This window comes from Apodemus sylvaticus, chromosome 22 (assembly GCF_947179515.1).
Source record: "Apodemus sylvaticus chromosome 22, mApoSyl1.1, whole genome shotgun sequence".
NCBI classification, from domain to species: domain Eukaryota; kingdom Metazoa; phylum Chordata; class Mammalia; order Rodentia; family Muridae; genus Apodemus; species Apodemus sylvaticus.
Genome location: NC_067493.1, coordinates 23,964,841 through 23,992,424, shown reverse-complemented (window position 1 = coordinate 23,992,424; position 27,584 = coordinate 23,964,841). Strand labels below are relative to the sequence as shown.

General features: G+C 53.4%; 1 protein-coding gene across 1 annotated transcript; it reads left to right on the top strand.

Annotated features, from left to right (window-relative positions):
* Positions 1-6,764: 6,764 nt before the first annotated feature.
* Slc29a4 (solute carrier family 29 member 4) lies at positions 6,765-27,348 on the top strand. The gene is made up of 11 exons (XM_052167900.1): positions 6,765-6,940; positions 10,110-10,289; positions 17,361-17,492; positions 18,280-18,393; positions 19,079-19,207; positions 20,144-20,218; positions 22,865-23,109; positions 23,707-23,848; positions 23,939-24,126; positions 25,405-25,645; positions 26,219-27,348. The coding sequence occupies exons 2-11, from the start codon at positions 10,121-10,123 to the stop codon at positions 26,359-26,361; spliced, it is 1,578 nt and encodes a 525-aa protein (XP_052023860.1). The 5' UTR covers positions 6,765-6,940; positions 10,110-10,120; the 3' UTR covers positions 26,362-27,348.
* Positions 27,349-27,584: the final 236 nt, after the last annotated feature.

The following is a 27,584-nucleotide window of genomic DNA, read 5'->3' as shown; positions in this document are numbered from 1 at the left end:
ATGTGTCACTGTATTTTATTATAACACCCACCATCTCCCAAGCTTCCCCTTTTTACCAGCTGGCCTCTTGTCATCTGTGATCTATGAAAGCATTCCCTGGACACCCCAGTCCCTGAGAACAAGAGCAGGTGTTAGCATGAAGGCCACACCCACACGGGCTCACTGTGACCAGCAATGGCCCTCCCTCGCTCCCTCCCTCCCAGCGTCCTGAGCAGGCCTCCTACACAGGCTCTGGCTGCTTGTGAGTTGATGGAAAAGATCCTAATGACTTTAAGCTAATAAGTTGGGAATAAATTGGGTTTGTGTCCACAGAAAGCAGCTGGCGGGGGCGGGGGGGGGGACCTGAAAGGGTTTGGGGAGGGTGATGGGGGCACCTTTGAGCGTGTCTCTCTCTCTCTCTCTCTCTCTCTCTCTCTCTCTCTCTCTCTCTCTCTCTCTCTCTGCATTCACTGGTTCTGGGGAGCACACACTTGTGGAAGTGGGAAGACAACATCAGGAGTCAGGCTTCTGCACTGTGTGGGTTCTGGGATTGAACTCGGGTCTCCAGGCTTGCCTGCAAGCACCTTTACCCACTGAGCCCTCCCTCCCTCCCTGCTCTACCGTTTTGTTATGCAAATGCTAAGCGTAAGTGAGAGCGGCAGGAGTTACCACTCGGGCTCCCAGCCTATTCTGTCTCTTCTCTCCCATCAACCCCACCTCCCCACTGCACAGCCAGCCTCGGGCCCAACGTCTGCTAAACGGATTTCAAAGGCGCAGGCCTGTCATCCCTGCACTTAAGAGTCTGATGCAGGAAGATTGCAAGTTCAGAGTTAACTTTGGCTAAATGTTGAAACTGTCAGGAAAAAAAAGGAAGGAAGGAAGAAGGGAAATAAGAAGGGAGGGAGAGATGGAAGAGAAAACAATTGCAGATGTGAGGGTGCTGTGAACTGGACATCTCTCATGTGTGTGTGTTTGTGTGCATGTATGTGTATGCATGCATGTATGCATGTGTATGTGCATGTATGTGTGCATGTGTGTGTGCACACATGTATGCATGTGTGTATACATATGTATATGTGTGTATGTGTGTGCATGCATGTATGTGAGTGTGAGTGTGTGTGTGTGTGTGTGTGTGTGTGTGAGAGAGAGAGAGAGAGAGAGAGAGAGAGAGAGAGAGAGAGAGAGGAGAGAGAGACCCAGGCTGGAGCAGAGTTCTGACCTTTAACTTCGGAACAGCCTTCCTTGAACTCCCAAGTGCCAGGATTATAGGTGTGCACCATCACGCTTGTGTCCTATGCCTGTGTTCTCTGTGTGTGTGGGTGCAGGTGCACACCCTTGTGTAGGGCATAGGAAGACATCCAGTGTCCTGCTCTATCACTCTTTGTTCCTCTCTTGAGGCAGCTCCTTGGACTCCGTCAAAAGCTAGGCAGGCAGGCAGGCAGCCCCGCCCATCCTCCTGTACCCATCACTACCATAGGGCTGAGCATGCAGGAGTGCCTGGCTCTTTACATGCATGCTTGGAGATCCAAATTTAGATCCTGTACTTGTGCAGAAGCACTCTCGCCCCTGGGCCATCTCTCCACCTCTGGTTTATTTGGCTGGTTTCGTTTGTTTTCTGTTTTGTGGTTTTATTTTCAGACACGTCTCAGATTGATCTCAAACTGAATACATAACCAAGGATGACCTTGAACCCCTCATCCTCCTGCCTCCACCTCGGAAGTGCTGGCATGACAGGTATATTGCCCATCACTGGCAGGATCAGTTCTTCTGCTGACTTTTGACAAATCCTTGCAATGTGCACGGCACATGTGACTAGGACACAGAGCATCCCCACTCCCATAGCTCCCTCCAGCCCTGCCTCTCCCCCAAACGCCCGCAGAGGGTAGCCAGCATCTGATTGCTTTAGAGTACTCCTCTCTGTTCTAGGGATTCACAGAAATGGGGCCACATGATGTCTGTTCGCTCCAGTAACACATCCGAGGCACACGCAGGTGCAGGCCACAAGGGAGGTTTTACTTTACATTCCGAGTGGGTGCTGTGTGTGGGCATGCTGCAGGCTTTTATCCATTGCCTATGCGTAACACATGGCCTGTCTCCAGTTTACTACTATGAATAAAACGTACAGTTGTCCCTCGGTATCTGCAAGGGATTCTATATAAAACCCTTCTGGTACCACAGTCCAAGGTGGCTTGTTAGATGGTGCTGTGCTTTGTATAGAACCTGAACACATCCTTCCATATGCTTTGTTTTCAAGTTTTTTTAAAAATTTTATGTATAGAGTACACTGTCACTGTCTTCAGACGCACAAAAAAGGGCATCGGATTCCATTACAGATGGTTGTGAGCCACCATGTGGTTGCTGGGAATTGAAGTCAGGACCTCTGGAAGAGCAGCCAGTGCTCTTAATCACTGAGCCATCTCTCCAGCACCCCCCCCCCCCGCCCCCTTTTAGGAGTAGAAGACAGGGTCTCTTGTAGCTCAGACTGGCCTCAAAGTTTCTATGTAGCCAAGGATAGCTTTAGACTTCAGTTCCTCCTGCTTCTACCTCTCAAGTATTAGAATTGCAGGTCTGTACCATCCTGCCCTGTTTTAGGAAGTGCTGGTGATTTAACTCGTGGCTTCACACATGCAAAGCTGTGTTGTACTTACCCAACCAACTGAATTACACTGCTGGCTATGTTACATTTAATCAAAAGGCTTTTTTCCTTTTTAGTAACTATGTAGATAATTATATGATTCCCTCTTCCCATAAGCTAATGACTAAGTACTGGAGTGTGGCCCAGTCCACATGTGTGATGTCCATCTTATGCACTTATATGCGCGCGCGCACACACACACACGTAAAAACAAAATCTTGGGGCTGGAAAGAGGGCTCAGAGTTGAGAATACTTGCTCTTGCAGAGGTCCCCGTGGTCAATCCCAGCACACACATGGTGGGTCACTATTATAATTTCAGTTCTAGGGGACCCGAAGCCCTTTTCTGACCAGCTTGGGCAGTAGATAGACACGGATGCACATCTAAATGTGCACAAGCATAAAATTAAAAAATATGTATTTTTTAGAGCGACGCCTGTTACCCGCAGTGTAGCATATCCCTGTTTTCCAAAATCCCCGCAGATCTTGGTCGCTATAGTTAGAATTTCTTGCTACTATTCAAAGATGAAACAGCTATGTTGTTTTCTTAGGGTAATCTTCACGGAGTTGAAGCATCTCTCTTTCTCCCTGTGTTTTTACAGAACTTGGGTTCCGTCACCTTTAAAACTTTCATAGGATGCTTATATTATTTGAAGCCCAGTGTGTGGGAGCAGAGAAATAAGAATTCTTTATTATAGACTCCAGACTTTGTTTTACATAAGTTGCTTGCTTTGGGTGCGTGTGTGTGTGTGTGTGTGTGTGTGTGTGTGTGTGTGTGTATCACTGAGCCATCTTGTCAGTCCCATCATATTTGTTGAAACAGAAGCTCTCACTGAACCTGGAGCAAGTTGACATAGCTGTGGCGGAGAGTTAGCCGCAGGGACTCTCTCTCTCTCTCTCTCTCTCTCCTCACGTCACCATTTTTAATGTGGGCTCTAGGGATTTTCACTCGGGTCCTCAGGCTTGCCCAGCAAGCACGTTATTGATTGAGCCGCCTCCCCAGCGTCCAAGTTCCTTTCTCTTCCTTCTGGTGGCAGGTTTCTGCTCATTTGTCGTTTCCCAGAAAGCCATTTTACCCTGCTCCTCTGGTTTTTTTAGACTGAGAGAGTGGAAGTCATCTTTTGGATTCTGCCCCACTTCCTATTTCTGTGTCGCTTCACACTCTCACACTTCTGACTTTCCATATCATTCTAAATCCTTTCTAACCGTGTACATAGCTTGGGGACTTGAGATTTCGCTGTAGGGCTTACACATGATTTCACTGATTTTCCTGGGTTTTTCAATATAGCGTTCACATTGTTCCCCGCTGCGAGGCATGTGACATCCGCACTTTCTCATGCACCTCAACCACCTGCAGTGCTTGCTATTGCCACCAGCCTCTTAGAATGTAAAACCTTTCTATATTTAGAACTAATTCCTTGGGTTAGATTTTCTGGACCAACCGTTTTTTGCTTTTTTTTAAAGGCCAATTTACTTTCCAGAAGAGTTGTCCCAATTGACACATGAACCATAAAGGGGATTGTTTATATACTTATTTAGTTTGCACTTCTGGGGATGGTACCAAAACCCTCTTACTAGGCAGGGGCTAAATATCACTAAGCTACACTCCCTGCCCCTCACTGGAGAATTCTAGGCAGGGGCTCTACCACTGAGCCACGCCCCCAGCCCCTCCCTGGGGGATTCTAGGCAGGGGCTCTACCACTGAGCCACGCCCCCAGCCCCTCCATGGGGGAATCTAGGCAGGGGCTCTACCACTGAGCCACGCCCCCAGCCCCTCCCTGGGGGATTCTAGGGAGGGGCTCAACCACTGAACCATGCCCCCAGCCCCTCACTGGAGAATTCTAGGCAGGGGCTCTACCACTGAACCATGCCCCCAGCCCCTCACTGGAGAATTCTAGGCAGGGGCTCTACCACCCAGCAACACTCACAGCTTTCTTTTTACTTTTCATTTTAAGACAGCGTCAGTCACTCTAAGCTGCTCAGCCTGGCCTTCAGCTCACCCTATAGCCAGACTAAGCTCAACTTTTGATCCTCCTGCTTCGTCCTCTCAGGAAGAAGACATTAAAATTGAAATTGGATCTAGTCTTGTCCCCTCCATTGACAAAATGTATCCTCAAGGAAAAAAAAAAGACAAAATGTATCCAAGTTCCAACTGCTTGCTGGCCCTGTCTGATTTCATGTCCTGACCCCACCTCCTCTCTCTCTCTCTCTCTCTCTCTCTCTCTCTCTCTCTCTCTCTCTCTCTCTCTCCCCTTCACTCTCTCCTTCTCTCCCTTCATTCCTCCTTTAGTTCCATTGTGGGGTAGGAGTAAGGGCAGGGTCTCTGTAACCCAGGCTGGCCTTGAACTTCTGGGCCCCCACCTGCCTCCACTTCCCAAGTGCTGGGACAACAGACATGAGCCACCACACGTGGTTGATGGTCGTAGTGCTGAGCTACGACTATACCCCCAGAGCTGTGGACCATGCAGAGCCTCGGGGTCCTGCACACTGAGATTATTATAACTCCCTGGAACCTCCAACAGGCCACCTTCTGTGGCCTACAGAGTTGCAAAAGGCCAGGGGGACACACGCTGTCCTTGAATGTATACATGACACTCTCTAGAGTCAGGTGTGGCAATACACACCTGTCATCCCAGCACCCGAGAGGCTGAGGCACAAGGATCCTGAATCCTAGGCCAACCTGGGCTACAATAAGAGAGGCTGTTAAAAAAAAGAAAAAGACACGTCTAGGAACTCTGCTCTGTGAGAGGGAGGCTGGCAAGATGACAGGAAAGTCCTCAGCCATGGGCAGAACCAAGCAGGCTTCCGGGATGAGTTAGGGGTGCAGGCAAGAGGGGGGTATCCAGACAAATGCGTCTCTCTGTGCTTCGGTCCTGAAGACTCCTGTCCCCAAATGACAGGTCCCAGTCTGTAAGGAATTAGGGTACTGTTCCCACTTAATTCCCGGACTCATCTTTATGGCCCCCATCGGGCATGTGGCCAGGAGCAGGGCCAGAACAGACCCTTCTGCAGCCATCAGCGCCAGCCCCAGGACTATGTCACAAATAGTAACCTAGAGCTCCCGGCGAGTAAGCCCGGCAAGAAACTTGAAGTGATTGATTGGGCAGTGAAGACACCAAACCATCCTGTGTGCTAGAACGTCAGATACTATAACCTGAGGGTGGAGAGAAGGAAGTGGGCAGAGACAAGTGGGGTGCGAATGGGTAGAGGGCAGCGCTTATGCTGAAGACCATGGTGCCGGAGAGGGATGATTCCATACCGTGCGTGGGGGAGTTGGGGAGATAGGGACACAAGCATGGGAGCGGAAGGGAGGCGGGGCGGAGAGGCAGGGCAGGTGTGAAGGCTGTGGGAGGGGCCATGAGGGGCGTGGCACAGGGAAGTGATGGGGCGGAGCTAGCAGGTAGTCTAATAAGTCAAGTATGAGGTCTGGAAGTTAGGCCAGGTAGGTGGGACGACGAAGTGAGCCCAGAGGAGGAGAGTGGAGCAGGCGGGAATAACAGGGGTGGAACTAGACAAATGAAGGAGGAGGAGGGGAGGAGGGGCAGAGAAGAAGGGCTAGGCACGCGGCAAGGGAAGCGGGGAAGGAATAGGGGGTGAAGAAAGTATAGGGGTGAGGCTAGGGCAGGCAGAGAGGAAGGCAGGGAAAGGGGGCAGGCTCTGTGGTCTGGATTGGGGCTGGCTAAGGGCACAGAAAGAACGACCGTGAAGACAGCAAAGAGAAGTGGGGGCTTTAGAGTGGGCGGTTCAGAGGCGGAGCTAGAGGCGGGGTCATGTAGAGTGAGAGTAGCATAGGTAAAAGAAAATGGGGCGGGGAATATGGTAAAGACTTGGTAGGGCCTGGGGCGGAGAGCGCAGGGAGAGATGGGGCGGAGTGAAGAGGTGAGAAAGAGGGGCTTGGGGGTGGATTCACACAGAGTGGATGTAGCGCGGGCAGGGAGACTGGGAGACTGAGTGGCGGTGGGCCCCGCTGGAGGCTGGACCTGGGTGGAACCCTGTGGAGTGGGCGTGACATGAGGGGCGGGGTCCCAAGGATGGGGCGGGGCATCTGGATGGCGGAGAGTATGGCTGGAGGCGGGGCTTAGGCGGAGTCATGTGGTGGGCGGAGCTGTATGGGCGGAGCTAAGGAGGAGGGCGGGGCGTGGGCCGGGCTAGCTCGCCGCAGCTGCTGCGCCCCCCGCACGCGCTCGCGGACCCGGGCCCGCGGACCGGGACACCGAGGAGGACGCCCGCCGCGCCCGGCCCAAGCCTCGAGAAGCGGGGCGCAGCGCAAAGGGTCCGGGCGCGGGCGGCGGGCAGTCACCGAGGATCCCAGCCTGGGGCCGGCCGAGGTGAGTGTCGCCGAGGAGGTGGCGGGGAGACGCCGGCGGGGACCTGTCGGAGCCTTTGTCTGCGGCGCGCAGCCCCAGTCGCGCCGCCTCCCCCTTCCGCCCTCCCAGGCACCGGATGGTTGCCGCACCCCTTGTCCGGGGAGGATGGATACCCTCGCGCTGTGCAAGATGCCCTGCACCCGAGCTGCGAGAGCGGGACGCAGGCTCTAGAAGGGGACAAACGCTGTGGCCTTGGCCGACGCGGGTCACGGCATTGTCTCCTCCCTTGGTCACACCTCAGGGGTCCTTGCACCTGAAGTTCCTTCCGGACCCATGTCCTTCCATCACTCCCGTCTGCTGAGCCAGCTTCCTTCTAGTTCTGAAAAATGTTATGACAGAGGCGGGGCCTGGGCACTGGGTCACGACCTCCGAGTTGCCCCCGAAGTCTCTCTCTGCTGGTGGCCCTGTGGGGCGGGGTCCAAGTTTGATACTGCTAGGGCTGCTTGCGGAAGAAACATCAGGGTCTGCCAGTGTCCGGACTGTGCCGGAACCTAAAGCACGGAGAGAGATGGGCCTGGGCTACCCCTCTGCCCTGCGGGCATCCCAGGCCTTGACCAGTCTGTGGCACTGACGTTACAGTCATCTGTCCCCTGGCACTCAGAGGAGCTGCCCAAAGTAGCTCAAAACCCACAATCCTGCAGCGGGGAGTGGAGCCTTATGATGCGCGTGGAGACTCCCTAAACAACGTCTGGGCATGGGACAGGGGCATCCAAGGGCATCTAGTAAACAAGACTTGTGGCTGGAGCCGGAAGTTCAAGGCCTGAGGAGGTTGAGCAGGCTGGCTTTCCAAGTGAAATGTAATTTTTTCTGCCCCTTCTGGCTGCACATGTGGGACAAGCAGCCTGAGAGACAATCCCTACAGCAGCTGGGAGGGGCCAGTAGTGGTCAGCCAGGTCAGGGTTCAGTTAGAGCTGTCTGGCTGAGGGTTTGGCTCTCCTCTGCCTTTTTGGTTGTCTCTTCTGCAGACTGGCACTGTGTGCCTAGTTTTACAGGTCTACTGAGAGCTCCGAGCCCTCTTTGACCCACAGGGTGCTTCGGGGTGGCTTGCCTCGCTATTAAAACACCAAGTGTGTGTAGCTAAATTTTGTCTAGCAACCACCCAGTCCCTCTCTGTGAAGTACTCTCTCACCCTCTAAGTGGGTGCACTGGTGCCAAGGATAGTCTGAAAACTAAGTAAATGTCCTGTGTCATTCACAATGCTTCCGTGACAAGCACTGACAGGTCCCAAGTCAGGAGCGTAGAGAAAAGCTTCCTTTCCCCTGTCTATCTGCATACCTTAAATTTTTAATTAAAGTGGATATAGGAAAAGAAGGGATCTGAGCTCCTGGATGGGGAGTGTTGGGGGCTGGGATGAAAGCCGTGGGGACAGTGTAGGTGGCAGCTGCCCGCCACGCTGACTGAGCCAGAGCAGGCAGCCTGGCAGGGTGCCGAACACATCCGCCTTCCCGGATGGTGTGGTCTCGGCCAGGCAGAAACCTCTCCTGCCGGCTGGCTTGTCTGGGAGACTGCATCATGGGAGCCCCTACTGAAGATAAGCCAGGCTTTTTGGATCTCAGGTGTCCTCTGGGAATGAGCTTCCATTCCCGGTGGACCAGGGGACACTGTGAATGACATTACAACTGTGTCCCCTTCCCCAGCCCCTTCCATCTAAGATTGGCGGGCAGGAGTCTGATCCGGTAAGTCCAAGCCTTCGCTCACCCAGAGCCTTTGGAGATCAGGGAAGTGTATCCTGAGTGACCGACAAGACTTGGATTGTACCCAATGCCACTGTCATTCAAGCCCAAGCCAGCTATGCCTTAAGCCCTTCTAAGTCTCTCCCGGATCCAGATATGGCTAGCTAGGACCAGAGCGACTGGAGGGGAGGTTCACCTGGCTTCCTAGCACTCAGAAAGAGAAGTTTCCCGCCTCTTGTCCACTGACCATGAGTACTGGGCCATTACCAATAGATGTAGAGTTCCTTAGGTCCCAGATCTTAAATATGCTGCAGACTCCAAGGCCCCAAGAAGACCACGTTTCGATCTCTGCCCCTAACACCTCTCTGTCAGGAGTTAGAGAATAGGAGATGACTTATCCAGGAACTGGAATCTGTAACTGGTGGGAAGGTCTCACCTGGGGATCTAGGAAAGAGGTAAACTGAGGCAGCAGAGCTGCAGAAATGAAAACAGGTGTCTATGGCACAGGGCACACTGGTGGCACAGGTCCAGAAGCAATCAGTGTAGTCCTTAAAGGTGGAGTCCTTTAGAGGCGGGTCCTCCGGCTTCTTTCATGGCTTCTCTCACTTGTGCTTGCTGAGAAAGAGAGGCTGTCTCTGTCCAAGGTCTGGGTCCACTAGCCAAATGTTCCCATCGCTATGTAAGCAGCATGCTGTAGAAGGAGTCTTCTCATTATCAAATAAAAATTTCAAGAGTTTGAAAATTCACCTGACGAAAGTGAAAGGAAGAAAAACTAGATACTCACTCCATGCACACGGGATTACGTACATGTTGGGACATTTCCCACAGTTTCCCTTTCCTCCAAAACAAGGGCTGGAAGATCTGAACTGAAGCAAGAAACACTGAGTTAAGACTATAATCGGTATGGCTCCGTGGTACAGCCCCTGCCTACAATCCCCCAGTGAGGAGCTGGGGTGTTGCTCAGTGGTAAAGCACCTTCCTAGAATCCCCCAAGAAAGGGCTGTGAGCGTGGCTCAATGGTAAAGCCTCTGCCTAGAATCCTCCAATGGGGGGCTGGGGGCGTGGTTCAGTGGTAGAGCCCCTGCCTAGAATCCTCCAATGAGGGGCTGGGGGCGTGGCTCAGTGGTAGAGCCTCTGCCTAGAATCCTCCAATGAAGGGCTAGGGGCGTGGCTCAGTGGTAGAGCCTCTGCCTAGAATCCCCCCAGGGAGGGGCTGGGGTGTGGCTCAGTGGTAGAGCCTCTGCCTAGAATCCCCCCAGGGAGGGGCTGGGGTGTGGCTCAGTGATAGGGCACGTATGTGTCTCTGAGCTTTATCCTCAGTCCCACAAAATATATTTAAACAAGTAAACCAATGGGCGAGTTATGAATGGACAGAATGACCCAGGTACTCGCCCTGACGAATCAGCTGTGGGATCACAGCTCCCCTCCCCTTACTGCCTCATCTCCTTTCCTCACAGTGTGATTTGCCATGGGCTCCATTGGAAGCCAGCGCCTCAAGGAGCCCTGCGTGGCAGCCACGTCTGGCCAGAGTGTGGTGACAAGCTTTAGCTTTGACAACTTCCAGCTGGAGACAACAGCAGAGGGAGCCCAGGATCCAGGCATCAGAGTCAGGGGTGCCCCCACTTTCACAGACTCTGGTGAGTAAGTGACATTGTCTGCCCCGGGGCAGTGACTGGCCGCATGGCCCCTGGTCAGTCTTTGGGGCAGGAGGAGCTTCAGGTTGTCATAGGGCCTAAGAGGCAGTCAGGATGAGGTAGGTGGCTAGGGTACCAAAGAACGACTATGCCCAGACAATGACTATGGTCCATTGTCATGTGACCTCCACAGTGGCCATCCACAGCACTGTCCCTGGCCGTAGCATCTCCTTCTCACTTGTGTTCTTCAAAGCAAACCATTCCTGGTTGCAGAGAATGAATATTGGATGTGAAGTTCAAGTCGCTGCTTTTCAGTCCTTCTGTGTGACCTGGAGCAAAGACCTAAACATCTCTGAGACTATTTCCCCAAACTGAAGGGCTGGTCCAAATGACTGCATTTCGGACTTTCAGAGCAGCTGTGGGGTTGATGGGTCTGGGTTCAACCCTACCACCCTCCCTCGCTTGTTTGGGAACTTTGTACTTTCTTGAGGGACAAGGCCCAGGCCTCAACACAGCTGCAGCAAAAGTCACAGTGTCCTTTAGCACTGTCTGGGAGCCCCCTGGGAGGGTAGCGTCTCGTGTGCATGGTTGTCTGAAGGAGCACTGCTTCTGGCTCGGACGTGTTCTCGGTTCCTCCACCCCTGTGCAGTGTTCTGATCAATGAGCCCCACGTTGGCTTGCGAAGAACACCTGATCCTGTGCAGGATGGAATCACTTCAGTTCCAGCCCCCAGGATGACAAGAGACACGGTGGGGGAAGGGCCCGGCAGACAGGGCCAGGGAGTAGGTGGGACTTAGGTGTCAGCCATGACTTAAACTGTAAAGGCTACAGGTGTGGTGCACTTGGCATTGGAGGCTACGGCAACCAGGGTTCAGTTAGAGAAAAAGAGGCAGGAAATGCTAGATAGAAGGAAGGAAGGAAGGAAAGAAGAAAGATGGGTGATAGATACCTACATACATAGATACATAGATGATAGATAAGTGATGGATGATGGATGATACATAGATACAGAGATAGATACAGAGATGATAGATAAATGATGGATAGATACGTAGATTGATGGATACATACATACATAGATGATAGTGATGGATGATTGATAGATAGTTATATAGATGGACAGACAGATAACAGAAGATAGATATTGATGGATGATAGAGAAGTGCTTCACAGATGATAGGTAGGTAGATAGATAGATGATAGATAGATAGATGATAGATAGATAGATAGATAGATAGATAGATAGTAGAAAGCCAGGCATGGTGGCTCATACTTATAATCCCAGCATTCGGGAAGCTGAGGGAGGATTACCACAAGACCAGCCTGGACTGCATAATTTGACTTTGTTTTAATAAAGCCAAATAAATAATAGATATCTGAAATAATAGATGAATAGGTAGCTGATAGATGGTTGAGTAGGAGAGTAGATAAATGGACAGAGAGCTAAGTGATAGCTGGGTGGATAGATAGGTTGATTAAATAGACCACAGACTGGGTAGATGGATGGATAGGCAGATGGGTAGAGAGATATTCAGATGATGGATGGATGGAGGATATATGGGTGTATGAACGTAGATTGATGGAGGATGGAGGGATAGTGGGGTGGAGGATGGAGGATGGATGGATGGATGAATAGAAGATGGATGGGCGAATAGATAATGGGTGAATGGATGGATGGATAAAGGATGACTGAGGAATGGGTGGGGGATGGGTGATTAGATGATAGGTGGATGGAGAATAGATGAATGGCAGATGGATGACTGATGGATGGATAGATGGATGGATAAGTGGATGGATAAATGGCTGGCTGATGGATATGGGATGCATAGGTGGGTAGATGATGAATGGACGGATGGATGGATGGATGGATGGATGATGGATGGATGGATGATGGATGATGTATAGACGGCTAGCTGGTGGATGTAGAATACATAGGTGGTTAGATGATGAATGGAGAATGTATGGATAAATGGATGATGGATGGATGAATGGATGATGGATGGATGATGGATGGATGATGGATGGATGATGGATGAATGGATGCATAGGTGGATCAGTAGATGGAAGGGTGGGTAGATGGCTAGGTGGATGGATGGAGGATGATGGTTGGATGTATAGACGGCTGGCTAGTGGATGTAGAATACATAGGTGGTTAGATGATGAATGGAGAATGTATGGATAAATGGATGATGGAGGAGGCAGAGGCAGGAGGATTTCTGAGTTCGAGGCCAGTCTGGTCTACAGAGTGAGTTCTAGTACAGCCAGGGCTACACAGAGAAACCCTGTCTCAAAAAACAAACAAACAAACAAACAAACAAAAACAAATTAAAAAAATGGATGATGGGCAGGAGGAAGCATGGTTATAGACATGATATGGATTTGGACACATGTACAGATTATAGATATTTATTATAGGAACTGACTTACTAGAGTAGGGCTGGTGAAGCCAGTATCTTAGAGTTCTGTTGCTCTAACAAAATACCTTAGGCCAGGTACTTTATAAAAGATAGAGGTTTTTTAAACCTTCAGTGGCTGGGGAATCAAGAACTTGTCACATGCTTCTATTTGGCTTCGGTGAGGGCACCACAACGGCAGGAACCTGAGGGAGGTATCACAGGAGGAGAGAGAAAATAGGAGCAAGTCACAGGACATGCCAGGCTCCTCGACTCCTGAGGGAGAGATGGGTGAGAGCACCTCCTTGCAGAGAGACATCGACTCATCTTAGAGGTCCAAACACCTATCATTGCAAACCTCTCCAGCATGCGAGCCCTTGGTAGGGACATACCGACCACAGCTCGTCACAGCAGACCATCCAAAGTGTACAAAGCAGGCAGGTGAGAAGCAGCCTGAGTCCCCACCCAGGCTGAGGTCACCAGAAGACCAGGAGCCTCACCTGATGAGGCCAGGCCCATTCAGAGCCGTTAACCTCTCAGATGAAAGACCTCAAAGACCACTTTCTGCCGGACTTTCCCTGGCTGCACCTCAATGAGGCGTGGGACAGCCAAGCCTCAGGCCTCAGCTGCTGAGCGACAAAACAGCCCCTCACAGTGTATCACTTACCAACTCAGCTCCTTAACCATACTTACCCAAATAAAGCCAAATCAGGGTCATATTACCACTAAGTGTGCTACAGTTCATGTTTTTTATATTAGGGATCTTACGCCCTCATCGGTAACAGAAGCTATGTTCACAGAGGGCTGGAGAGATGGCTCAGTGGGTAGCGGTGAGTGCTGCCAAACCTCACAACCTCAAATTAGTCTTCAGAACCCACCTGGTGGAAGAAATTCAACTCCTGTACATTGTCCTCTGACCTCTACAACACATACATGCCCTGCACCCCACTCCCACTAGAATAATAAACAAACAAACAACAAACAAGCAAATACCTTTCCCCACGGCCCACTCCTCAGAGGCCATTGCTAACTGCTAGCAATTCTTGCAGTTCCTGTAACCTCAATACAGCTAGCAATATCAGAGCATATCTTTTTTTAGTGACTTATTTTGATTTTATGTACATTGGTGTTTTGACTGTATGTCTGTGTGCGGGTGTCAGATCCCTTGGATCAGGAGTTACAGACACTTGTGTGCTGCCATGTAGGTGCTCAGAACTGAATCCAGGTCCTCTGAGGGAACAGCCAATGCTCTTAACTGCTGAGCCATCTCTCCAGCCCCAGAGCACATCTTGGAAAACAAAAACAAAAACTTGGGTGTGGAGGTGCATGCCTTTAATAACAGCACTTGGGAGGCAGATCTCTGTGAGTTCAAGGCCAGCTTGCTCTGTAGAGCTTGTTCTGTGCTACACACAGAGAAACCAGACCCACCAGAGAAAGGGGCCGTGGGGAAAGAAAGAAAGGTATTTGCTTGTTTGTTGTTTGTTTGTTTATTATTCTAGTGGGAGTGGGGTGCAGGGCATGCACGCGTTGTAGAAGTCAGAGGACAATGTGCAGGAGTTGAATTTCTTCCACCAGGTGGGTTCTGAAGACTAATTTGAGGTTGTGAGATTTGGCAGCACTCACCGCTACCCACTGAGCCATCCCTCCAGCCCTCTGGGAACATAGCTTCTGTTACCGATGAGGGCCTAAGATCCCTAATATAAAAACTATTTGAGAGCTGGTTAGATGGCTCAGTGGGTAAAGGAGCAAGCTGATGACTTAACTGTCATCTCCAGAATCCACATGGTAGAAAGAACTGATTTCTAAAAGTTGTCCCTGCCCTCCCACATGCAGCCGGGGGAGTGGGGGAGGGTGGGGGTAGGGGGGTTGGGTGGAGAGCTCAGCAGGTAAAGTGCTTGCTGTGCAAGCAGCAGGGCCTGAGTTCAACCCCCAAGGTGTACTTGAAAACTAGGTGTGGCGGCTGGAGAGATGGCTCAGCAGTTAAGAGCACTGGCTACTCTTGCAGTGCACCCACATGGTGGCTCACAACTGTCCTTAACTCTGGTCCTGGGGGATTCGATACCTTTTCCTGGCCTCCACAGGCAGCAGCAGCACGCACAAATATACATTCATGAAGACACTTATACACATGAAATAAGTAAGTAATTTTTGAAAGCAAATATAAAAAGACCTGCTCAGCAGTAGTGGCGCATACCTTTAATTCCAGCACTCAGGAGGCAGAAGCAGGAGGATTTCTGAGTTCGAGGCCAGCCTGGTTTACAGAGTGAGTTCTGGGACAGCCAGGGCTACACAGAGAAACTCTGTCTCGAAAAACCAAAAAATAAAAACTAAAAAGTCCCAAGCAGGTTACCATGCCAGCACTGGGGAAGTGGAGGACCCCTGGCTTCTTTAATCAGGCAGTCTAGCTTGACTGGTGATCTCCAGGCTCAGGAGAGACTGTCTCAAACATGAGGTAGAGTGAGGCACCTGATGTCACCCACTGGTCTCCACGAGTGCAGCCCCAGCACGCACGCTCAGTGATATCTGTCATGATAGCATTCACTCATGACCGGCTCATTCAGGCTCTGCTGCTGCTGCCAGACACCTCCCTGCTCAGAGCTCTGGTCCTGACAGGTATTTCCTTTATTTCCCAAGGCTTGGGGCATTAGGGACCCTGCATGCACCGCATTCTTGGGATCTCCCCTTAGCTGTGACATGTGGCATGGTATTGCCACAAGAGGCCAAGTGTCCCTCTCAGACTGGGTTTATTCTTCCTCATTCCTACAGACAGCAGCAACTTGCCAGGCCCTGGATGGTCGGGATTTATCCCTCAGTCACAAAGTTCTCCCTTGGCTATTGAATCAGGACCAGATTGGTAACTCTTTATGCCCAAAATGACAGAATCATGGTATCTTGGGGTGAAAGCTATAACTCAGGGGACATAGCCAAGTTGGTGGAATGGTTGTTTAGCATGGAGCCCCAGGCTCCATCTTCAGTATTCAGTAAACCAAGTATGGTGCTGTATGCCTGTAATCCCAGCCCTCGGGAGGTAGAGACAGGAAGATCAGAAGTTCAAGGTCATCTTTGGCTACATGATGAGTTGGAGGCCAGCCTGGGCTACATGAGCGCTTGGAAGAGAAGAAAGGAAAAAGAAAGAAAGCTGCTATATGAGCCTTTGTCAGCATTTGCTAAAGGGACAATCACAGGTGTCACTGCATGTCCGTTCTGGTTCCTGGATCCCAGCATTCTACCTGGGGAGACAACTGGACACCCTGGACACTTCATTAGAGCATTAGACCTTGTTAGCCCCACAAAGCATTGCCATGACTGGTCCCCATTACAGGGTCACCCCACCATTCGGTCAGGCTTGTGGCTGTGGCTGTAGTGTGATGGGGTGACTTCTGGTGGACCGTGGCTGTGACACTGGTGGACAGCAGGGACAGTGATAGCACTCTTGGTGACCAGTGGCCATAGTGGCTGGGTTCGCTACGTGTCTCGTTGCTGTGACAAAATGCCTGACAAAGGCAACTTAAAGGAGGGAAAAGGTTCACTGTGGCTCACAGTCTGAAACCTACACACCATCATGGCGGAGAAGGCATGGCAGCAGGAACAGGAGCTGGTTGAAATGAGAGTGCTGTTCTTTCCTGTTTCCTTTCAGTCCAGGGCCCCTGCCGGTGGGATTGGTGCTACCCATAAGGTGGGTGTGTCTTACCACCCCATTTAACCCAATCTCACCAACACAGTCAGAGATTATTTTCCATTATGAAGTCTAAACCCCACCCCTTTGACAATTGACATTGGCTATCACTGGGCCTCAGGAAATGGTTCAAAGTTTAGAGCACCCTCCAAGGGAGTATGAGTTCAAATCCCAGAACCCATATAAAAAGCCAGGCACAATAGAGCACATCTATAATCCACCTGCCTCTACCTCCAGAGTGCTATGGTTAGAGACCTGTGCCACCACACCCAGCTAAAATTTAAATTAAAGGGGGCAGGGGCTGGAGAGATGGCTCAGCAGTTAAGAGCACTGACTGCTCTTCCAGAGGTCCTGAGTTCAAATCCCAGCAGCCACATGGTGGCTCACAGCCATCTGTAATGGGATCTGATGCCCTCTTCTGGTATGTCTGAAGATAACGACTGTGTACTTATATACATAAAATAAGTAAGTAAATCTTAAAAAGAAAAAGCCAGGCACAACAGAGCACATCTATGATCCACCTGCCTCTGCCTTCAGAGGGCTGTGGTTAGAGACCTGTGCCACCACACCCAGCTAAAGTTTAAAGTAAAAAGAAGAGGAGATGGGGCCAGAGAGAAGGCTCAAAGGTTCTGTAAGAGTTCTTTGTGCTCTTTGAGAGGATCCAAGTTCAGTTCACAGCACCCACATCCAGTGGCTAGCAACTGCCTGTAACTTCAACTTCAGAAAATGGGACACCCTCAGGTTCTGTGGGCACCTGCACACACACACACACACACACACACACACTTGAAAAATAAATAGACAGACGGACGGATGGATGGATGGATGGATAGATAGAACAGGCTAGGAAAGGTAACACTGGCGTGGTATTTGTGGTCTTGTAGATCGTGGTCGGATGCCTGGGCCCCTGGTGGTGGCAAGGGCTGTGGTGGTGTAGATAGCAGCCATGATGCCGCGCCACAGCCCGAGGTGCTCACCAGTCTCTCCTGGTGTCTCCCCACTTAGCGGTAGAGGAGCCTGTGCCAGACGACCGCTACCACGCCATCTACTTTGCCATGCTTCTGGCTGGCGTGGGCTTCCTACTGCCATACAACAGCTTTATCACCGATGTGGACTATCTTCACCACAAGTACCCAGGTGGGTCCCTCCGCCATCCACACAGCCCCCAAAGGCATCTCAGCATCCATTCCCCGGCCCGGGGCCTTCGGGGAATCCCAAGGGGCGGGGCCCTGCCTGGGGATTGCCTGGAGACACAGCAGATTCCTGCACCACGCTGCATGGATGAATACCTGTGGTATTCATGAATACCTTTATTTGGGGGAGCGTAGTAGTTACTTTTCTCCTTGCTATGGCAAAATGCCTGACAAAAGCCATCGAAGGGAGGAAGGGCTTATCCGGCTCACGGTTCGCTGGCTATGCTCCACCCCGAGAGCTCAGGCATGGCCGCAGGCAGGGAAGGCACCGCGAACAAGGCAAGAGTCTGGCTGGTCACACTGCAGTTACACCCCGGAGGCAGAGTGTGAACAGGATGTGGCTCCGCCTATAAAATCCTAAGGCCCTCCCCTGGTGACTTGGTTCCTCCAGTGAGGAGGAACCTCTAAAGTAACTCTGCTCCCCTAAAGGTTCCACAGTCTTCTCAAAACAGCGCCACCTGCTGGGGATCGGGTGTTGAAGTCTGTGAGCCTGTGGGGGACATTTCATATTTAAACCTTGACATGGTTTATGGACCTGTGTGTGGGAGCCGAGTTAGCCAGGCACAACCGTGGCAGACCAAGTGAGAACCTCGGCTCCATGTTGAGTAGCGTCAGCCTATCCACTGATTTACTCTGAGAAATAAGCCCTTTGGGGAGGGTGAAGAGTCCTTGCAGGGGTGACTGAGGAGGCCGGAAGTCCCTCTCTGAGTCACTGTCCTTCTTATATCCAGGGACCTCCATCGTGTTTGACATGAGCCTCACCTATATCTTGGTGGCATTGGCGGCTGTGCTCCTAAACAACGTTGTGGTGGAGAGGTTGAACCTGCACACGAGGATCACCACAGGTAACCAAGGCCACCCTGTGTCATCCCCTTCCGGAGACTCCACACTCCTCCTTCGAGCTCCTAGCCCATGGCACCTGCCCACCCAGCTTCCCAGCCTTGCCTGCGGAACGGGTGCTCTTTCTAGGACCACTGCAGGCTTTGTGCTTGGAAGTCGGGGTGAGGATGGCTCTTGTGGTCTCACCCTGCATCCCTAGGTCCCTACATAAGTCCTCCCCTTTGTCCATGTCCATGTCCATCCCCTGTGTCCTCCTCCAGGAAGCTCAACTTGTAGACCAGTTTTCCTCAACCACCCTGATGCTGCGACCCTTCCACACTGTGATGACCCCCCCAACCATAAAATTATCTTCATTGCCACTTTGTAACTGTAAACATGCCACTGTTATGAATTGTAACATAAAGATCAGTGGCTTTTGATGATGGTAGACGACCCTCGGACAAAAGTCAGCTTTCGACCCTTATGGGGGTCGCGACCCACAGGTTGAGAACCGCCCCCCAGACTCTCCCGAAATCTTTTATCTGTTTGACAGCCCCTGTTCCAACCGATAGCCTCCCTGTTGCTGCAGTCTGAAGAAAGGCTGAGAATAAGGCCCCGTCTTTAGACACAGTGTCTAAAGCGGTGGGAGGTGAGGGGCTCCCACCTGGCTGCTCTCTGTGTGCTCACCGCGTCTCCGGCCCCTCCCTGCAGGTTACCTTCTGGCCTTGGGTCCCTTGCTGTTCATCAGCATATGTGACGTGTGGCTTCAGCTCTTCTCTCACGACCAGGCTTATGCCATCAACCTGGCCGCCGTGGGCACTGTGGCCTTTGGTTGCACAGGTAGGGAATGGGGCCAGGATGCCCCAGGAGCGCTGAGCCCACGTGCTCTGTGGCTCTGTGCGGGTAGCACACTGTTCAAGGCGAGGGCATGCGTCCGTCTACTGGGCACACCAGAGTGTGCATGCACACTGCACACACACACACACACACACACAGGCTGTCACAGACACTAAGGTCACTCTCGTGTAGCACGGGCACAGTTGCAGCTCCCTGGTTCTCTTGAACCCCTGATATTCCTGTCTCCACCTCCTTAGTGCTAGGATTAAAAGTGTGTGCACGCACACACACACACACACACACACACACACACATCATCTAGTTTGTGCAGTGCTGGGTGTGGAACCAGGGTTTCATGGATGCTACGCAAACTCTATTCTAAGCTATATTCCCCAACGCACTCCCCTCTTTATTGAGACAGGATCTCATGCAGTCCAGGCTGGCTTTGAACTCCTAATCCTGTTGCCTCCAGCTCCCGACATTACATGTGCACACAGATCTCTCTTGCTTTTGGTGCATGGTCCATACCCATTGGAAATGGAGGTGGGTGGACTCTGTGCTCCATGCAGCCACTGGGGGTGAGGTTAGCTTGACAGCCCCATTCCAACCGATAGCCTCCCTGTCGCTGCAGTCGGAAGAAAGGCTGCGAGTAAGCGTGCCCTGTCTCATCCAGTAAGAGGCAACTGTCACCCCCACTCCCATCAGCCCGGACTTGTCAGTGACGCTGAGCCCCAGGGTCAGAAAGGTGACTGTGCTCTGTGAACTTTTCGGGGCAGCGCTGTCTCCTTCCTGTGTTTCTGTATGGCTGTGCTAAACCCTCCATTGCCTCTGACGCACATTCCCACCTCCCAGGGCCAATGTAGCACAGGAGTCCGCTTTGTCTCTGCGGCAACCAGAGGCACGAGGTATCTGACCACGTCGCCCTCTCTCTCTCTTAAGTGCAGCAATCTAGCTTCTATGGCTACACGGGATTACTGCCCAAGAGGTACACGCAGGGCGTGATGACTGGAGAGAGTGAGTATTCAGATATGCATGACCCCCCCAAGGGGACATACCATGGGGCATGCCCTGGTTGGGGAGGTGCGCTGGAAAGGCCTACACACTCTGGACTAGGGGTGGTGACTGTGAGGGATGGACCCCTGGGTGGGAGGGATACGTGCATGCGCACACCTGTGTATGCCAGGGTTCTAGAGGGTGAGCGGCATGTGGGATTGGGAAGTCACATTGCAGTGAGCAGGCAGGTGGGCATAATATGTGTGTCCGTTGTGTGACTTTTTCCCTGAGGGATGTTAACAGACAGGGCACACAATCTGCACACCAAAAACAACAACAACAACAACAACAACAACAACAACAACAACCAGTTCCACCCTATCTAGCTTTGGAGAGTTTATTCACAAGAGAGCGGGTGACTCAAAGACAGCCGCACTGAAAAGCCCACCCTAGCCCCGGGTGTTAACTCAGGAAAGCTGTGTTCCGGGGGCTGCCAGCACAGCCTGAAGGCAGCTCTGCTGGAGAAAAGAGACTCCATTTTCCCAGTAATTATCACTGCTTGGCTGATCTTGAGGAGAGGCCTTGAGCATCTCCTTGTGTGGTTGAGCTGGACTTTTAATCTTTATATTTTTATTCCCTGAGTCTTTTGAAGCGCCCCTTCATCTAAGAGGGAGTGTTTCAGTTTTGGAAATTTGCAACATTGTATGTGTGTGTGTATGTATGTGCATGCACACGCAAGTGTGCTGAGGGTTAGCCTGCCCAAGCCCATGACATCGGCTGGCGCCACTCAGGACCAGGCCGATGTCCTCGGACCCCCCTTCAGCAACCGCCCTGCTTAGCGCTCTGTAACCTAATTGCTTATCTGCCGAGCCACCTCCCAGATGCCCCTCTGACACCCAGCACCCTTACTCAAGCCTGAAATTTACCCAGCGCCCAGTCCCCTAACAGCCCCTGGACATGCAATCTGAGTCTGCCCGGTCTTGCCCTCTATTCTGTAGCTAGTCACAGCGAGACAAGAAGGCAGTGTCATCCTCAGAGGCTGCTCTCTGCATCCCCACCCCGCCCCTCCCCCCCTGTGTGGACTCCTTCCGCCATGTGCTGCCTGGATCGTCAAACCTCAAACCGTGCCACCTGGGGCTAACTCCTGGGAGGTGGCCAGTACACAGGTGGCTTTGCAAGCCCACAGCTATTTTGTTGCTGTTGTGGGTCTCTTGTAGCCCAGGCTGCCTTCCAACTATGTATAGCTGAGGATAACTTTGAACTTCTGATCCTCCTGTTCCCAACTCTCGAGTGTTGGGATCCTAGGCACGTGCCACCGTACTATCTTGACACAGTGTTGGGACCAGGACGCCATGCATGCTTAGTAAGAACTCTACCAACCGAGCCTGTTCATACCCGAAACTGGTAGATTTTTATGGTGGAATCCGCGAGGCTGGGCCGTGAGCATGGTGATGCTGGGTTGCTTGAGGACTGTAATGCAGTAGCCAAGAGCCCCACCCTGCCCTGCCCCGCCCCGCCCCGCCCCAACAAGACAGACTTGCCCAGAGCCCTGCCCACCTTCATCAGCTCATGGTGGACATAGCATGTCCTGCCCCACATTGCCCTGTGGCTATGGGTTGAATGTAGGCAAGCCTCTGCCCACCCTAACCCTGACCCTCCTCCAGCTGGCCCCTGCTCTGGGGAAACCTCTCAGTATTTCACTCCGCTCCAGACTCTTAACCTGCTCAGTCTCAGCCTGTGTGCCTGGCGCCCGTGTACTGCAGTCTCTCTGGCTTAACTGCCCCCTTCCGGGCCCGGTGTACACCCTGCACCTCTGTTATGGATTTCTGTGGCTTGTCTGTGGCCTCTTGCCATCAAGCCTAGGAAGGCAGGAGCCTTGTGTCCTCCGTGTGGGGAGCACCTCAGGGCAGGACGCTGATGCGGCCCGTGGTGTATGAGCAGATGACAGGGATTGTGGGAGCTCCTGGGGGAAAGGGGGCTGAGGCAGGCTGGATGGATAGACAGGCAGTCTAGGGGCGGGGCTGGGGAGGGCAGATTCTATAGGGCTGGGGGCGGGGAGACCAGGAGAGGAGCTGCAAGTGTCTGGGGAGGGCTTAGAGAGAAGCCGGGACAAGATGGAACTGGTAACTGGTGGGGCTCGGCAAAGTAGGGTGGGGCTGGGAGGGGCCTTGGCTTGGACAGGATGCAGGTGGTGTGGTCTTGTAGGGTGATGGGCCAGCATGGACCAGGTGCTGTGGGCTGGGGCCCAGAACAGTAGAAGGATGGAGTGGAGGAAGCGGGGGGGGGGGGGGGGGGGGGCGGGGGCGGAGAGATGGCTCAGTGGTTAAGAGCACTGACTGCTTTTCCGAAGGTCCTGAGTTCAAGTCCCAGCAATCACATGGTGGCTCACAACCATCTGTATTGGGATCTGATGCCCTTTTCTGGGGTGTCTGAAGACAGCTACAGTGTACTCACATACAATAAATAAATAAATCTTTAAAAAATAAAATAAAAAAGGATGGAGGGGATAGGACCCAGTGAGGATGGGGTGGGATGGGGTGAGATGGGGTGGGGTGGGGTGGCGTGGGGTGGGGTGGGGTGGAGCAAGGGCGATAGAGGCGTCCATCGGAGGGGTGGCACGGGTGACAGAGGCACCGGGACGCTGATTTGCCGCCGCCTCCCCTCCAGGCACGGCAGGCGTGATGATCTCTCTGAGCCGAATCCTCACTAAGCTGCTGCTCCCGGACGAGCGGGCTAGCACCATCATCTTCTTCCTGGTCTCCGCCGGCTTGGAGCTCCTGTGCTTCCTGCTGCACTTGCTGGTGCGGCGCAGCCGTTTTGTGCTCTATTACACCACTCGGCCCCGTGACAGCCGCCCTGTCCGGGCAGGCTACCGAGTGCATCATGATGTCGCGTCAGGAGACATCCACTTTGTAAGTGCAGAGGCCTGGCCTGGCCTCCTTCTCCCGCGCAGGTGCCTGATTGGCCCTGTTATTGATCCGTTCCCGTACTCTGAGAAATTCCATTCTGTGGGCCACCTTCCATGACACCCTGTCGGGACAGTAGAAGGTGAGGGCTTTCCTGCTATGGCCAGATCGAAACAGGGTTTCTCTGTGTAGCCCTGGCTGTCCTGGAACTCACTCTGTAGACCAGGCTGGCTCGAACTCAGAAATCCGCCTGTCTCTGCCTCCCAGAGTGCTGGGATTACAGGCGTGCGCCAGCACCCGGCAGGGTGGCCTCTTAGTACTACGTCCTTGAGTAGCTTCAGCCTGGCTTAGCCACTCTGCAGTTCTGGAAAGCGAGAGTGCCCTCTAGTGGTCGTATCCTGCATTACCCTTACACCCCATCCCACCCCAGGGTCCAGAGGAGGCTGCTGTCGGTGTCTTAAGGTTGAGCAGAGGGAAGCAGGGTAGGTAAATATTGACAAGGAAGTGCACACAGTAGGTGCTAACTTAATGTCTGGCTGACTGTGGCTCTTCGATTTGCCCTGAGTACCTGGCTCACGACTCCCATCATCCCTTTCCACCCAGGAGCACCAAACTCCAGCCCTGTCCAGCAGCAGGTCCCCGAAGGACAGCCCGGCCCATGAGGTGACCCACAGCAACAGTGGGGTCTACATGCGATTTGATGTGCCTCGGCCACGAGTCAAACGGAGCTGGCCCACCTTCAGAGGTAAGTGGGATACTGTGGGGTCACCCAGGCTGAGGCAGCAGGGGCCCCCATGGGCACCAACCAGCCTCTAACCCACCTCAATTGCCCCAGCCCTGCTGTTGCACCGATACGTCGTGGCGCGGGTCATCTGGGCCGACATGCTGTCCATCGCGGTAACCTACTTCATTACACTGTGCCTGTTTCCTGGCCTGGAGTCCGAGATCCGCCACTGCGTGCTGGGGGAGTGGCTGCCTATCCTGGTCATGGCCGTGTTCAACCTGTCGGACTTTGTGGGCAAGGTGAGCTTTGGGGAAGCCCAGGAAGGCTCTGGTCTTTCTGGAGCAATGCCAGGCTGGGAATGCGTGTGAGTTCCGGGCAGGGAGAATGGTAGCCATGAGTGTCACCATCTCTAGCACTGTCCTGGTGGGTGTAGCCCCTGCCTGGTCTCTCTGGCATCAACTACGCTTCAGGCTAGAACCAGCCCCATTCTCCCGCTTCAATCACTAGACAGGCACAGCTGCCAGCTGGGCAGCACGTCTGTCACACGAGTAGATGAGGTTGGTGTTCAGGATGGCAGTTGGTGTCCAGCCACCCTGCAGCTCAGGTGACCTATGTCTCTTTGTGGTCAGTTTGCTGCTACTGTGCTTTATGGGGTATGCAGGGTGGGACCCAGGGCCTTGGCCTTCTTAGGCAAGCATTTTACCACTGAGCCACACCATGAGCCCCTCACTGGGAGGGCTCTAGAATCCCCTAGTGAGGGGCTGGAGGCGTGGCTCAGTGGTAGAGCCCCTGCCTAGGACCCCCGAGTGAGGGGCTGGGGGCGTGGCTCAGTGGTAAAGCCCCTGCCTAGGACCCCCGAGTGAGGGGCTGGGGGCGTGGCTCAGTGGTAGAGCCCCTGCCTAGGACCCCCGAGTGAGGGGCTGGGGGCGTGGCTCAGTGGTAGAGCCCCTGCCTAGGACCCCCGAGTGAGGGGCTGGGGGCGTGGCTCAGTGGTAGACTCCCTGCCTAGAATCCCAGTGAGGGGCTGGGGGTGTGGCTCAGAGTAGAGCCCCTGCCTAGGACCCCCGAGTGAGGGGCTGGGGGCGTGGCTCAGTGGTAGACTCCCTGCCTAGAATCCCCTAGTGAGGGGTTGGGTGTGGCTGAGGGGCTGGGGGCGTGGCTCAGTGGTAGAGCCTCTGCCTAGAATCCCCCAGGGAGGGGCTGGGGCGTGGTTCAGTGATAGAGCCACTGCATAGAATCCCCTAGTGAGGGGTTGGGTGTGGCTGAGGGGCTGGGGGTGTGGCTCAGTGGTAGAGCCCCCGCCTAGAGTCCCTTAGGGATTGGTTGGGGATGAGGGGCTGGGGGCGTGGCTCACTATTAGAGTGTTTGTCTAGCATATTCCAGGTTTCACCTTCTATCGCCAATACTGTAAAGGGGGCAGGTATATGGCACTGAGTGGCCCTTCAGAGGTAAGCTGGACCGAGTCAAGGTTGCTGGGGACAGGGTATAGCTGGACGGCCTAGCGGGGAGACAGGCTCGTGGTGAGGTGGTTAATCCACCCCCCTCCCGCCACCCCCCCCCCCCCCGGCTCTCTGCAGATCCTGGCAGCCCTCCCCGTGGACTGGCGGGGCACTCACCTGCTTGCCTGCTCTTGTCTGCGCGTGGTCTTCATCCCGCTCTTCATCCTGTGTGTGTACCCCAGTGGCATGCCTGCCCTCCGCCACCCTGCCTGGCCCTGTGTCTTCTCGCTGCTCATGGGCATCAGCAATGGCTACTTTGGCAGTGTGCCCATGATCCTGGCAGCTGGAAAAGTGAGTCCCAAGCAGCGGGAGCTGGCAGGTGAGACCCGCAGGCTTGAGTGCCTGGCACTCTCCTAAGCAGTGGGGACACGACGCTGCCCACATTTGCCGGGTTACAGTTCTGAGAGAGAGAGAGATAGCCAATAAACAAGAGAGATAGAAGACAGACGTGATGTTTCACGGTGGTGAGTACCAGGGGCTATTCGTCTGAGAAGTTAGGGCAGATGCAAGGACTGGGGGTGGCAGCATGATGTAAAGAGAACAATATTGTAAGACTTTACTGAGAAGATGGCTTTTGAGCAAAATCCTGGAGGAAGAAATGAGGGAAACCGTTACAGGGCGCTGCAAGGAACAGCATCCAAGCAGAGGAAGCCAAGTGTGCAAAAGTCCTGAGGCGTGGCTCAGTGGTAGAGCCCCTGCCCAGAATCCCCGAGGGAGGGGCTGGGGGCGTGGCTCAGTGGTAGAACACCACCGGTCTCACAGGCTCCGGAGCCCTGGTAATTGCCACCACAGTGCACACGTGAGAAGCCATAGCCGCAGATATTGTTCAGCACGGTGCAGCTTCAAGCCCCACGGCTGTCCTTCGCCCTGCTCAGGCCACTCTCGTCCACAGGAAACACCATGACCGTGTCCTATATGTCGGGGCTGACCCTGGGCTCTGCGGTGGCCTACTGCACCTACAGCCTCACCCGCGACGCCCACAGCAGCTGCTTTCAAACTGCCACCGCCAATGACTCCATCCCTGTCGGCCCCTGAGCCAGGCCCACCCGATCCTGCCCCCTACCCGGGAAGGGATGCTTGGGCCCGTTACCCCAAGGCCTGAGGACCCTCCCACCCCTGCCTCAGTGCCTGCGGGGTCCTGGCCACCTCCTAAGCCACTAACGCCACCTTGCCACCTTGTCCCAGCTGCCCAAAGCAGCTGGAACTTGTCTTCCCCATGCAGGGCATCGCCTCCCCGAGTCCTGTGTTTGGTCAGACACCTGCCCTCCACCCTCTGTGTCCAGAGGCTCAACGTTTGTCACACATCACGGTGGGGCTATTCAGCCTCAAAGTCACTCAGAATAGCTGACCACAGTCTTGAGCTCACGCCCTTCAGGGTGACCCCACCGTGGGGTCCCATGGTCTTCAATGTAGTTTTCAGTTACTGCACAGGGGGCACCTCCTTGTATTAGAAATCTCAGAGGAGAGTCCCGAACCCCGTTCTGTCCCTTTCTTGTTCTTAGACACTTCTTCACAACCCTCGCCCCCCGACCCCCACACACATAAAGCATTAAGTCTGGAAAACTCATTCCTGGGTCTACACGGGGCCTCTTGTAGTCATAGCAACAGAGCTGACCTGGGTGCACCCAACTTCGGTGGAGGACTCCCCCCCCACTCACCTCCCTCTCCCCCATTAGAGCACAGGCTAAGGGCCACGCCTAACAGGGATGTCCCATTTCCTTTCGGTTCCATTCGGCTTATCCATAATGCAGGGACAGCTGAGATCCACTCATGACCTAGGCATGCCCCTAGCCAAGTAAGGGCATGACACACTTAGAACCCCGGCGAGGGGCAGAAGTCGCGGGGCCAGGATGGGCTGTAGGACTCCTGCCGAAGAGAGCTCTAGCTAAGCCGGGACGTCCCATTTGCCTCTCCACACGCTCTGGCTCCAGCTGTGACCACCCTGCCCAGTCCCTGCTGTGTCCTGTCTACCTGTGTGTTCTCTGACTACCGCACTGGCCATTAAAGATGGCAGAGACTGCCCGCCGCTGTCCTGAGGAAGTGTTTGTGGGGGAGGGCTGGGAAGTGAGCCGCCGCCGGGGTAGGGTGGGGGAGATTAGGATGGGGTCCTGATGGGATGGATGTCTTCCCCACAATGCTGAGACATTTGTGGTCGCACCTATGAGACAGCCCGCCTGCCCTGAGCTTGTAGTTTTTTAGGACTGATGCTTGGTCCGGAGTCTGCTCTTGTGCCTAAACATCTGGGACTTACACTGGCC